At 43.3% G+C, this 12394-nt stretch overlaps 3 protein-coding genes and 1 long non-coding RNA gene across 8 annotated transcripts; 2 read left to right on the forward strand and 2 right to left on the reverse strand.

Annotated features, from left to right (window-relative positions):
* Positions 1–91: 91 nt before the first annotated feature.
* On the reverse strand, positions 92–3503 carry LOC108159263 (metallophosphoesterase 1 homolog). 3 transcript variants are annotated; one of them, XM_033390412.1, is made up of 8 exons: positions 3424–3503; positions 2316–2411; positions 1970–2247; positions 1626–1896; positions 1439–1548; positions 1111–1373; positions 544–1051; positions 92–479 (listed from the first exon to the last, which is right to left on the reverse strand). In XM_033390412.1, the coding sequence occupies exons 4-8, from the start codon at positions 1649–1651 to the stop codon at positions 292–294; spliced, it is 1095 nt and encodes a 364-aa protein (XP_033246303.1). In that variant the 5' UTR covers positions 1652–1896; positions 1970–2247; positions 2316–2411; positions 3424–3503; the 3' UTR covers positions 92–291. The 3 variants fall into 3 exon arrangements, with proteins under 3 accessions (XP_033246303.1, XP_017147897.1, XP_017147898.1); XM_017292408.2 differs by lacking the exon at positions 3424–3503 and having other exon boundaries at positions 2316–2519; XM_017292409.2 differs by lacking the exon at positions 3424–3503 and having other exon boundaries at positions 544–1024; positions 2316–2517.
* A 130-nt stretch (positions 3504–3633) lies between these two features.
* Positions 3634–9090, forward strand: LOC108159261 (sister chromatid cohesion protein PDS5 homolog B). Its single transcript, XM_017292402.2, has 14 exons — positions 3634–3726; positions 4046–4172; positions 4232–4617; positions 4678–4885; positions 4950–5118; positions 5191–5932; positions 5998–6261; positions 6324–6417; positions 6478–7317; positions 7374–7510; positions 7576–7655; positions 7718–7983; positions 8059–8349; positions 8413–9090. Exons 2-14 carry the CDS (start codon positions 4092–4094, stop codon positions 8503–8505), a joined length of 3651 nt encoding a protein of 1216 aa, XP_017147891.1. The 5' UTR covers positions 3634–3726; positions 4046–4091; the 3' UTR covers positions 8506–9090.
* A 739-nt stretch (positions 9091–9829) lies between these two features.
* On the forward strand, positions 9830–11718 carry LOC108159260. 3 transcript variants are annotated; one of them, XR_001775310.2, is made up of 4 exons: positions 9830–10280; positions 10892–11114; positions 11180–11484; positions 11544–11718. XR_001775310.2 is itself a non-coding variant. In XM_017292400.2 (3 exons), exons 1-3 carry the CDS (start codon positions 10010–10012, stop codon positions 11274–11276), a joined length of 591 nt encoding a protein of 196 aa, XP_017147889.1. In that variant the 5' UTR covers positions 9830–10009; the 3' UTR covers positions 11277–11718. The 3 variants fall into 3 exon arrangements, 2 of the variants coding, with proteins under 2 accessions (XP_017147889.1, XP_017147890.1); XM_017292400.2 differs by having other exon boundaries at positions 11180–11718; XM_017292401.2 differs by lacking the exon at positions 9830–10280 and adding an exon at positions 10339–10826 and having other exon boundaries at positions 11180–11718.
* Positions 11285–12340, reverse strand: LOC117187700. Its single transcript, XR_004472327.1, has 2 exons — positions 12259–12340; positions 11285–12202 (listed from the first exon to the last, which is right to left on the reverse strand). It is a non-coding gene; the product is annotated as an uncharacterized LOC117187700 (long non-coding RNA).
* Positions 12341–12394: the final 54 nt, after the last annotated feature.

Below are 12394 nucleotides of genomic sequence, written 5' to 3' on the forward strand. Positions count from 1 at the left end.
CTGCACCCAGTATTTCCCGCTATTTTCTGGGCGAATGCAACCCTGTAGGTGCCTACTACACTTTCTACTCCCAAATCGAAAGAGCAGCAAATCGGAGGACAGCGATACATTTTATTTCCTAAGTTAATAAACAAACAAAATCATCACTTTTGCTAACAATTTATAAGTAACTATTGAGTTATTCTACTTAGCATTATATACCATTGCAATCTCTTTAATTAATCGAGCTACTTTCGTTGAGAATCTCCAGTTTGTTGGCCTCAAGGGGCGGGAGGGAGAGGAAGATACAGTCTAAAATTGAGGTATATTGGAGACGCGGCTATAGTGCGTCTGTCGTTTGGCCACACGGAAGGGACAGCGGGTCATCATTTTGTAGACAATCGCCCCGCAGAGCACGAAAAGGCCCCAGAAGACGTAGGTGAAGAGCAGAATAAAACGGTTGGGCTGCCACAGAACCGTGTAGCTTAGATTGTAGTTCTCTAAAAGGGAAATGCATATACTTAGAAAATAACCTAAAACAGACCAGTCCAGCTTTGTACTCACCCAGCACAGCATAGCCCATGCCAATCTTGGACTTTCCCATGCGATACGAGGAGGTGGGCACCATAATCTCCAAATAGCTGTGGTCCTGCTCCTTCAGCGCCTTCAAATCAAAATGCCGCACTGCATTCTCATAGAAGTTGATCACCTTCGTGGAGGGGTAAATAAATATCCTGGATTCGTGCCAATGGCCAGAGAATATGATATGTGGATCCAAGTCGCTGATGACGGCCCGCAGCAGCGGTCCACCGCCAATAAGCAGAGGAGCGTGCGAGACCCCAATACGGAGCCGGTCGGCATTATGGTCCCTGTCGGGATTTGTAAAGTCCAACAGCATGCGGTTGATCTTAAAGAAGCGAATGTGATGGTCATAGTCGAAGAGGTCCTCACTCATGAACTCGTTCTCGAAGCGTCGCTGGTTCGAGTTGGAAATGTAGTCGCCATTCTCGCCGCCTATGTCATTATCCCCCGGCACATGGACGCGCTGAAAATAGGCAGATATCATGCGGAACTTAAAGGTATGGTATTGCCAGCAGGACACTCTCTGAGCTGAAGGGATTTTGTTCATACTTTACGGAATTTCTTGCTCTGATAGATGCGCCGAAAGCGCTTTACATATTGCTTATACTCCTGCGCCGTGGCAATGTTGCCTTCGTCTAGCAAATCCCCCAGAAACACGATTATGTGCGGCTGGGTAAAGGCCACGGCGCGTTCAAAGGTCTTTTGCAGATATCTATCCGAGTCGTAGCGAGCCAGCGGACTGTGGGACGAGCGATCATAGGAGGTGCCTAAGATCTGCGGGTCTGAGATGAGCAACAGGCGTGTGCAATTATCTATGGAAGAATTCTGTGTGTAAATTATGCGAGTTTATTTTTAGGAACTGGGCTAAGAAGCTTACCCAGTTTGCAATCGATTTGGTGCCAGCTCGATTGGGCCATGTAGTAGATGAGAAACTCGTTGAAGAATATCAGCAGCAGAGTCAGCACTACAAAGCCGCGGCATACTAGTCTGTTGGACGGGGAAATTAAGCCATGACTTTAATGAATGAAAGTAACTCTCTTCACATCATGGGATTCGATTTATACCTATTAACTACGCGCAAAGAAGCCATAATGCAGTCGAGCTGTGCGCTATTCTATATCGATTCAATTAATACTTTAGGTTTCCTTCTTCCAAATGCGTGGCATTGCGTTTGCGGCGTGGCGTCTATATTTAAACGTGTTGCATATGCAATATTTACGTAAGTCTGTTCATAATTATGCGAATGTGGAGCTGGGCTATCTGGGCATTCCCTTTTCGACGCCGCGAATCAACTATTTTGCATCGGATGCCTCGGCATACATTGCACTGCGCTCACTAATTGGATTAGAAAAACGGAATATAACAACGTGGGGAATAGCGACTTGCAAAAGCGTAAACTGCGTCCTACCTGCACTGGTTGCTATGGCTGTGTGAGCCATTGATTCATTCGAATTTAAATGCACAGAGGAGCGTTACTGCGACCGGCACCAGCGCTGACAGCTTCCGTAATTAAAGCGTCTAATATAAAATAAAGACTATCTCCTCCGATCCAAGCGCAAGAAGATTCTGTGTCTAGCTTCAACGCTGGTGTTCTCCTGCGTGCCATAGTCCATAGCCTCTGTTGATGATTCTGATTCCCAGCAGATCCCCCTCATTGTGCCATGTGAACCCTCAAGGAACAGAGCGCTAATGGAACAATTAAGATGACAATAAATACAATTCAATAAACATACGTGGGCGCTGCCTGCCTTTACCTGAGGAATTTCGCTGGCCCTGGCGATTCCAAACACAGATCCGGATCTAGTAAAGCCTGTTGTCGCAAGAAAGCTGCCCAATGACAGCTTCTCTATCTTTTTATTTAATAGAATATTAATTATTTAATTTAAATTTAAATACAAATATTTTATCTAAAGTGTTTGTTGCTATTTTGCAGTGTGGCCGTGTTTCTAAAATGTGGTATTTTTGGGCTCTTAATCGATAGCCGTTTTTATTTAGCAACATTCTGCACACATACCCTTGGGAAAAGGACATTATAGAGTTAAGGCAATGTTTGCAATCTCAACCTCCAATGAATACAGAAACTAGTCGGTCTCTGTTTTAAAGCTATCACAACTAGTATCGGGAACAGGATATATACAGGAAACTAATCAAATGCATGCATACGTCTAAAACACATAAATTTGAAAACATTTCTGTATTAATTACGTTTTAAAATTAGTTTGGATAGGGTATACAATGACCCATACTGCGTTTGATAAGCAACAAGTCTTCAAATACCAGCAACATTGCCATGACAACATTGCAATTTTTTTATTGTTTAACGTTTTTGTTTAAACCATGTTTTAGTCAAAAGACAATAACTGGGAGTACTTAAAAGTAGTTAATCTTGCAGAAAATTTATTCATCAATGGGATAAAACTATGTGGGCAGAGCTAAAAATCTTAGTTAGCCAGGCATTATTGAACGGAATATCAAAATCGAGCAATAGGAGCGATTACTCCCTTACGTGTTATTTGCTTTACATTTTTCGCTAAAACCTTTTTTTAGACAAAATCCAATAAAGGCAAGTATCTATAATAAACCAGTCATGTAGAAAATAGGTTCATTAAGTGGATTAAATTATCTGGGCAGGACTGCGCGATCCATCTAGCTTGTAATATTCTACGGAATATCAAAATCAAAAAATATGGTTTCCAATACCTGACGGATAATGATTAGCCCATTGTAGACCAAGGGGGTATTTTAATATGCCACCAAAATATATGAAGAAAATGTAATCATTTTAGCGCAATTCAGGTGAAAGATATCGTAGTTTTTTTAAGTTCAGAGAAAAGTTGGCGTGGATCTACAAAAAGAACTTACCATATTTCTTGCCATTTACCTCAAGGCGTTAAACTGTTTAAATAGAGGGGGGTTAAGTGGGTTAAGTTCGTAAATCCGCGGTCATGATGGCGTGCGACTCTGCATAAATGCCCTGCAAAAGTTTTTCTTTTTTAACAACATACGCGCCGCTCAAAAATAACCAAGACGTTGGAACATGTGTAAATAAACGTCCATTCCAAAGTTATGTTCTTGTAGTTTGCAGTGATTTCGTTTGTGTGCACCAAAAAGAAGCGGCTGAAAATTGGCAAGGAATTGTACCGCCGCTGCCCGTTGTGAAGAAAAGTAAGATTGCCCATCAGAAATTTTCCTCTCTGCCATTTTGCCCGTCCCCGATTAGTACAACAAGCATTATGAAAACACACTGAATTTAAATATTTTTTGTTTTGTTTGTCGAAACGAGGAAAACACTGCAAACGTGCGAGTGTGAGTGGAGTACGTGTACGTGTAAGCGAGAACGTATGCGTGAGTGTGGCTGTGGCAATGCCACCCTCCGATTTGGCACTGCTATTTGTACATTGAGGGTCGCCTAAAATTGTTGTTGTAAAATGTGGTTTTGATGTGGAAATTCTACTACATACGAGTACACGCTTTTGGGTTTCAGATCAGCGCCTGCCGCGTTCCTTCCTGTCCGGCTTCAGTGGGTGAGAATGACGGACATTGTTTATCCGAACGGCTGTCGGCCATTGGTGGAAGACCTGGGCACAGACGAGCTCATACGCCGCCTTAAGGTAAGTTTTACTGAAAATCAATTAACAACGAATGAAAGTCACATTATCCTTATTGACAGACACTCGCCAATGTCCTGCAGACCATGGACCAGGATGACAATCTCTATCAACAGTATATACCATTGGCACTCCACCTGCTGGACGACTTCTTTATGCAGCATACATCCCGCGATGTCCAACTGCTGATAGCGTGCTGCATAGCGGATGTATTGCGCGTATATGCGCCTGAGGCCCCCTACAAAGAGCAAGATCAAATCAAAAGCATTTTCAAGTTTTTTATCAAACAATTGCACGGTCTAAAGGAACCCCGCGATCCGTCCTTCAAGCGTTACTTTTATCTATTGGAGAACTTAGCCTTTGTCAAGTCTTTCAACATGTGCTTCGAGCTCGAGGACTGCCAGGAAATCTTCCAAGACCTGTTTAGTACCATTTTTAAAATTGTGAAGTGAGTCTCAGGCGATTGGTTTATAACCAAGCAATTAATTTGACTACCATTCCCTTGCAGCAATCAGCACAGTGCCAAGATCACAAACTTTTTCCTGGACGTGCTGAGTCCCCTGATAACCGAGGCTGACAATTTGTCCGTGGAACTTCTGGACCTCTTACTGATTAACATAGTGGAACCAAATAAATCAAGCAACAGATGTGCTGCACATCTAACCGAGCAACTGCTCGCCAAGACCGGTGACGCATTGGAGTCCCCAATCAAAATGGTATGAATGAATAGTGATGTTCAGTTTATATACCAACTGAAGAAGCTCTATTTCTTCCTGCTAGTTCTTTAACCGTGCATTGGTCATGGATAAGCCGAACAACAAACTGTCTATTACAAACAAAATCTATGATATCATCTATGAGGTTAATCGCATCAATCCCGATCTTCTGTACTCCGTGCTGCCCCAATTGGAGAACAAACTACTGTCCACTGATGATGCAGAAAGGCTGAGTAAGTGATGCCACGATGCACTCTTAATATACTCGTCTATACATGTGGATAACCTTATTCCTGACCCAACAGAAGCCACCACGTTGCTGTCGCGCATGTTCTCCGAGAAGGACTCGCAGCTGTCGCAGAAATATCAAAACCTGTTACGCACCTTCTTGGGCCGATTCTGCGATATCTCGGAGGCAGTGCGTGTCAAGTGCGTACAATCGTCCATGCATTTTCTTCTAAATCACCCACATCTGGAACCTGATATAACGGAAAAGTTGCGCCTTCGTAATCACGATTTGGACGAAAATGTGCGCCACGAAGTGGTCATGGCCATTGTGGCGACGGCCAAGCGGGAATTCAGCGTAGTAATAGAGGCGCCCGAACTACTCGAGATTGTGCGCGAGCGGACGCTGGACAAAAAATACAAGATTCGACGAGACGCCATGAATGGCCTGGCCTACATCTACAAAGTGGCCATCTGCGAACCAAATAGCTTGAGTGCTGATGCCAAGCAAAGAGTGGACTGGATCAAGAACAAGATACTGCACGGCTACTACAAGGTGGGTCTGGAGGATCGCCTGCTAGTAGAGCGTTTGCTCATCACCTCATTGGTTCCCTACAAACTGGGGCCCGAGGAGCGCATGAAGAAACTGTACCATCTGCTGGGCGATCTTGATGCGAATGCTACCAAGGCCTTTGTTGAACTGCAAAAGAATCAAATGAAGACACGCAACACGGTTAGCGATTGGATCAAGCTGCATCACTCCAAGGAGTTTACTCCCCGGGTGCTCGGTCAACTGGCTGTTAAACAGACCACCATTTCCAAGTGAGTGAAAGAATAATATAAATTATTAACTGATGACTGAACTGAACTGTGTGTGTCGCTTGTAGATTGCTTCCCGATCCCTTGAAAGCTTCCGAATATCTCACACAATTCAGTAACAATCTACGCAAAGATGCCCAGCTGTTGCGCTGCATCAACATTGTCCTGAAGCGCGATGTCAGCTGTCGTGAGTGTGCCGACACTATGGGCACCCTTCTGAAAAAGCTGGGCTCCCACGTTCAATCAAATCTGTACTACAATACGGTCAAGATGCTGATTGAGCGCGTGGCCTCCGTGATGGTGGATAAGGAGTCTATTGGTGTGCTGATAGGGTAAGCCAAAGTCAAGATTGAGTCTTTCATGTTACACCTAATCCTTCCCTATTCTCCGGCAGCCTGATTGACCAATGCATTCAGGGTGGTTCTATATGCGAAGAGATTGGCATATCGTCCGAGGAGGCAGGCGAGCGCGGACTCAAGCTTCTGAGTGTAAGCTAAAATATGACGCCAGGCAGCATGCACAACTGTAACCTCTTGTCTGCTTTTCAGATGCTCTCATATGTTTTCTCGGCTCACTTTTTCACCGATACCTCTTTGCGTCATTTGATCGCCTTGCTCAGCTATGAGCACGATTATGTGGCGCCACTGGTGCTGAAGACCCTCACGCATTTGGGACGCTATCAACCGTTGATTGACGCCACGCCGGCGATTCTCAATGAGTTGGCTCCAATCTGCCGAGACTTTGCCTTAATTGGAACACCCAAGCAGGCCAAGCACGCGGTACGTTGTATTTTCGTCAACAGTCAATCGTCGGCGCCCACCGATGGAGCTGGAGGTGGCGGAAGTGCATCGACCACGACACAGACGGTGCATCCCATTTTCAACGAGATCATTGAGGCACTGCGTCTGAAGCTGACACCAAATTGCGAGCATCAGCGCACGAAAATAGTGGCCCTGGGCCACATTGCCTACAACATGCCTCAGGCGTTCCTCACACCCATCAAGAACATGATTGCCCGCCGTATTGTCAAGGAGCTGCTCATTCAGGAGGTGCCAGTGCAGCGGGACTACGATCTGCCCGACGATGCTGATTGGTGTGCCGAAGAAGATCTCCCGCCAGACACGCTGTGCAAGCTGGATGCCCTAAAGGCCATGGCCCGCTGGCTGCTCGGCCTGCGCACGGATGAACACGCTGCCCAGAAGACATTCCGGATGTTGGCCGCCTTTGTCAATCAACGTGGCGATCTTCTCGCCCAGAATCGTCTCTGTGGAGCTGAGAAGTCCTGGCTACGCTTGGGCGCTGCTTGTGCGATGCTCAAGGTTTGTGAACAGAAGGGCGTAGGCGATCAGTACAGTGCCGAGCAGTATTTGCAGCTCTCTCAGCTTATGGTGAGTGGTCCTTCGTATTATCAGAGAACTCTCGCTAACTATTTGTTGTTGCTCAGACTGATCCGGTGCCACAGGTGCGGGAAATCTTTGCACGCAAGCTGCACAAGGGCCTAGGCAGGAGCCTGCCAAGGAATTGCTTACCCTTGGACTTTATGGGCTTGTACGTGCTTGCTGGCCTGGAAACTGACAGAAAGTGAGAAATCTAATAATTCAAGTTTTTCCAGTTTCCATTATTTTCAATTCAATATTTTGCAACAGATTGCAAGACCTGGTGCGTCACTATGTGGACACGGATGTGAACAAACGTCGGGAATATCTCAAGACTGTTGCTATGACCTGTAAGTGTGCGATTTAAATGGTTTGTATTTGCATAGGATACGATCATTTCCATTTCCAATAGCCCCCGACAGCTCAACGGAATCACAATCGCTGCACATTCTACCTGACTACATGCTGGCTTTTGCCATTCCCGTGCTGGTCCACGATCCAGGCTATACGAATCACGAGGACTATGTTCAGCTGCGAAAAATGGAGAAATGTCTGCGCTTCATACTGGAACCGCTGATGGCCAAGCGGGAATCCTTCGTCTATGGTTTCTACAAGCAACTCCTTCAGCTGATAAAGCACCGCGAATTCAGTCAAGGTTCCGACAAGCGCGATAACTATGTATGCAAAACTGCCTTAAAAAGGTTTTTGGGTCCCGTTTCTCTTTTAAAACCATGCACTCTTTTAAATTATCAGAAAATGTGGGCACTCTGCGATCTCGCCATGTATATTATCGACTCGAAGATGGGACACATCAGTGAAAGCAACTCGAACACATTCTCCATGCCACTGGCATTGCCAGAAATGTATTATAAGCAGCCTGCCGCTGCAAACTTCCAGAACAACGAGGTCTATATACCGCTGGACGTGTATACGTTGGGCGCCAAAGTGAATAAAGCCACCACGACAGCAATGGCATCGTCTCGAGCGGTTGCTGCTCCGAAAAGGCCCGCAGAGCCGTCCCTCTCAGATGATGAGGATCCACAGGTTAGAATAAAAAGAAATAAGCTTGTGGATTGTGAATATTAACTGAAATTTTTTGTTTTACAGGAGAACAATCTTTTTGATAACATCCGAGCAGCAGACACAACAGAGCCTACTGCCAAGCGAACGCGTGGAGGAGCCGGCGCAGCCAAATCGTAGAGAACGGAGAAAAGAACAAGCGCGTACTTGTTAGTTTAGTTACTGTTAGACTAGGCGCCTAAGTTAACTAAATATGTAAGACGTCACGTAGGATGGGAACTACGATAGTTGTTAAACCGACACTACCTACAAAACACAACACCAACAAAGAACACGCGCACTCAAACCAAACCCAACCCAACTCATACATACAGAGAATGGCCCCGCCTCTCCTGGCCTCTCCTTCCTCATATGATTATGTTTTAAACCATGCTGCTCCGCTGCTGTAAAATATTCATATTTGTGGAAGAGACCAGACCCAGACCAATGCAAAACCCAAAATTTACAATTATCTTTCGCCTATTCTGTTAACGTTATCCTTAACTGTTTATGATATTTTATGATTTAACATTTTTAAACTGTTCCGTGTTTTGTATTGCAAATCATCTTTGTTTCATTTAACCTTTAGTCGTAGGCCCCTGTCGAATAAATGACGAAGAGTGTATTGAAAATTAGAGTGGAGTGCGAAAGTAAAGTAATGAAAACGTAAAATGAGCCTTATTAAGAAATTAAAATAAACTTTTCTATGATCGCAGTTAAAATTTAGTTATAAATACATACAGTTTCATAACTTTATCAGACGAGAATGCATTAAAAATGCATAAAACAATAATGAGACGAATATGTTGTAAGGATATTGAAAGCATAACAAAGATACAAAACAAATCATGTAACCCATTTTTTTTTTTTTAGGGTTCAAGTTACCAAGCTACAATCATGTAACTTAAAGAATGTAAATTTATCTATTAACTGTTTTTCAAACGAATTAAACATACAAATTAAATATTATTTAAATAATAAAATTGCACACATCGTTTTCTTTGCTATCAACGCAAAAATATGTTGGGAGAGCGTAAAAACGGTTTGAACGAACTGCTGGCTTTGGAAAGGTGTGTACAACAGGCAAAAACCTCACCTAGCCGCGTTTACACTTATAATATGCTATGAGGCCGAAGATCGTCCTTATTGTTATGCAAAAGGTGGATTTTACCTTGCATGCGTGGCATTTTCTGAGCCGTTTTGCCGGTTGCTTATACCCTCCTTTTGGTCAGCAAACCTTCCATGGAAGGGCATTATGGGATTGATGAAATGTTTGTCCGTCCAGGCTCCAACGAATGCCATGACGGATTTTATAAATTTTTTTGTATGTTGAGTAGCTATGCAATAATAGCCTCTAAATTGTAAAACTTTATATTTGTGTTGACCTTTTTTGTTTGAGCAATTCATCTTTAAAAAGGCTAGATCTAGCCTGAAATATGCTAAAATGGCAGCACTGAAATGCATTCGTATTGGAAAAACGGGGGATGGACGTGTTTAGTTCTTGTTGTAATATTCGTTGTGTTTGTTTTGCAATAATATATCAATTGTGGTGTACAAAATATTGTGCTTTCGTGTTTGCAAGCTCGCCAACACATACACACATACTTAGATATTGTTGAACCTGCCCCGGTAAACAAAAAGCAAAATGAAAACAAACGTCGCCGCTGCGGCTGTCATTCGAAAATCAAACGCGCAACAGAGCACAACACGGATATTCACATCGACCCCAAATAATAGTCGTCAGCCCACAGAAATTACATCGCCACTTTTCCGTAACTGTGTAGGTGCAGTCGAAGCGGCTGACAAGGGCGGCGTAGGCGTGGGCGTGACACTGACAACCTTCGACCCGCGGCTCAAGAAAGCAGCGCTTTTTCTGGGTATACTCATCATTGGATACAAGAGCGTCATTCTAAGCAGTAAGTGTGTCAAGTTGATGGAGAAGCAGGATGGGGAGGGGGAGAAGCGTTCACAAGGCTGATATTGTCGGTGACGTCGTTGCCTAAGTTTATTTGTTTGTGTTTGCCTTATAAATAGCCAAGAAATGTGTGTGTTTGTGTGATCTCATAGCCATTTTCATTCCGTTTGCTTTGGCCTCCGCTCCCCTTCCTCCTGCAATACTCCAAGCATCTAAATAAAGACCGCAAATTGTGTGTTGCGCATTTTGCCTTTTGGCCGTAGATTCTCATTTGCATAAATAAGCCAGCCAGGCGGAGTGATTAGTTTTCTTAATTGTTTGCCTTCTTCGGCCTTTGTTGTTGGCTTACTTTGATGGTTGACTCCTAACGGTGTTTTGCACTCAGGTCGTCACGCGACACACACACATGTATTCAAACTTGTGTAAAAAGTGCTTCCCATGTCACGTCCCGCTAGAAACTTCTTTAATTTCGCTCAGAATCCGCCAACAACTTCGTCTGTTGAGGTATTTTCGGTTTTCTATGAAAACTTGAACTTTAATTGCGGTAGTATGTTATCATGATGGCACTGATAACACCGAAATCAATTTATTGACACTTTTAACGAATTTCAGTGCCGTACATCAACACAGACAGCGTTCAACAGTTGACCGGCTATGTACAGGGTCAATGGAGCGAGGCCTTGGGCTGGTCTGAGAGGCACCAACTGGTCTCCAAGTTGAGCCCACTGTTGTGTGGCCTCATCGTGGCCACATTCGCCTACGGAATGGTTTACTTGGACAGCGCAGTGCCAGGTGTGACGCCACCCTCGCCCTTTTCGCCCCGTTCGAAACAGCGGTAAGTGGGGAGACACGACCTTTTGAGGGGTATTAACATTGAAAACTCGTGTCTTTATATTGCAGTTTCCGTCAGCAGAAGAGTGCGTCGCTTCACTTGGGCTATCTGTGCGCTCTGTTCTCCGGATTGCTGGTTACGATCTTTATGTACTTTGATTTTTAACATTAGAGCAGAGCCCGCTTCCTTCCATTTAGAAAATTATTCAACAGTATTAGATTTACCTTTATTTCTTTTGTATTTCCTGTGGAATCTGTGTTTCTATTTATTCTATATGTAAATCTGAAGTGTTAATGTGCAAGGCTACTGGAGAGCCAAAGTCAAAGGAAAAACTGGAAACATTGGGGCATTTTGGAGCCAACTTAGTTCCTAGGTAAATTAAATCTAGTATATTTACATGGTAACTTATATGTTATTTATACCATTACATAGTACAAAATGAAAATATCCAGTAAGGGCCTTAGACCAGAACAGGCGATTCCAGGAATGGTTTCAATTGTAGAACTGCTCTCTGGTCTTAGAGTCTTGGGAGAAAACCCGTAGTATTAACACTCTAAAAATACATTATAAACATTTTTTTGCACTTAAATATACATATGTAATAAAATTCCCAATGGCATATCTATATCGTGGGTGATCTTGAACGTCTGCTAATCGCAGATGCAGTAACCTATATAACTGTTCTATGTACATATGTATGTACTACTAGCTTATTTTGAAGTGGAACTGAACCATTGGCAATAAATATTACTATGCAACTGAACTTAATCAAATGCGTTTTCGATTGTCTCTTATCTTTGAAATTGTGGATGCCACAGATTTTCCGCCTTTGAGTATCAGGTATTATTAATGGGATGCAATAAATGCAAAAATTTGCAGCTGAAATAGGTTATAAGCTAATAATATTCCACCGAATTTTAAATCAAGGAATATGATTTCCGATCATAGACAGAGATCGAGAACCAGTGGGTTTGGGTGAAAAATATCGTGGTGTTTTTTGTAACTAAAAAGGTAGGATAGGATGGATCTACAGGAAGTATTTAAAAAAGTACCTTTTTTCGCGGTTTAACTCCAGTTTCACATCTGTTTAACTAAAAGAGGGTGAATCATTCCGTACACACTTACGTTTTATTCCGTGAACACTTACGTTTTTTGCTTTATATTGTTGTTGAACTTTTTGCTTTTGGACACAATTCGGATAAAAAATATGTGGGCATGGCTGTAATATTCCACGGAATATAAAAATCGAGGAATATAGAAATTGAATTCCTCAGTATATTTAC

This window comes from Drosophila miranda, chromosome 3 (genome assembly GCF_003369915.1).
Source record: "Drosophila miranda strain MSH22 chromosome 3, D.miranda_PacBio2.1, whole genome shotgun sequence".
Lineage (NCBI taxonomy): Eukaryota > Metazoa > Arthropoda > Insecta > Diptera > Drosophilidae > Drosophila > Drosophila miranda.

Excerpts from the sequence above, each read along its gene's own strand:
- LOC108159263 (XM_033390412.1), bottom strand. The coding sequence starts at position 1,651 with ATGGCTTCTTTGCGCGTAGTTAATAG. Across the intron at positions 1,549-1,625 it reads TCTTTGCGCGTAGTTAATAG|ACTAGTATGCCGCGGCTTTG; the intron begins GTATAAATCGAA and ends CCCGTCCAACAG. Across the intron at positions 1,052-1,110 it reads AGAGCAAGAAATTCCGTAAA|TTCCGCATGATATCTGCCTA; the intron begins GTATGAACAAAA and ends CATACCTTTAAG.
- LOC108159261 (XM_017292402.2), top strand. The coding sequence starts at position 4,092 with ATGACGGACATTGTTTATCCGAACGGCTGTCGGCCATTGGTGGAAGAC. Across the intron at positions 4,173-4,231 it reads AGCTCATACGCCGCCTTAAG|ACACTCGCCAATGTCCTGCA; the intron begins GTAAGTTTTACT and ends CCTTATTGACAG. Across the intron at positions 8,350-8,412 it reads CAGATGATGAGGATCCACAG|GAGAACAATCTTTTTGATAA; the intron begins GTTAGAATAAAA and ends TTTGTTTTACAG.
- LOC108159260 (XM_017292400.2), top strand. The coding sequence starts at position 10,010 with ATGAAAACAAACGTCGCCGCTGCGGCTGTCATTCGAAAATCAAACGCG. Across the intron at positions 10,281-10,891 it reads CAAGAGCGTCATTCTAAGCA|TGCCGTACATCAACACAGAC; the intron begins GTAAGTGTGTCA and ends AACGAATTTCAG. Across the intron at positions 11,115-11,179 it reads TCGCCCCGTTCGAAACAGCG|TTTCCGTCAGCAGAAGAGTG; the intron begins GTAAGTGGGGAG and ends TTTATATTGCAG.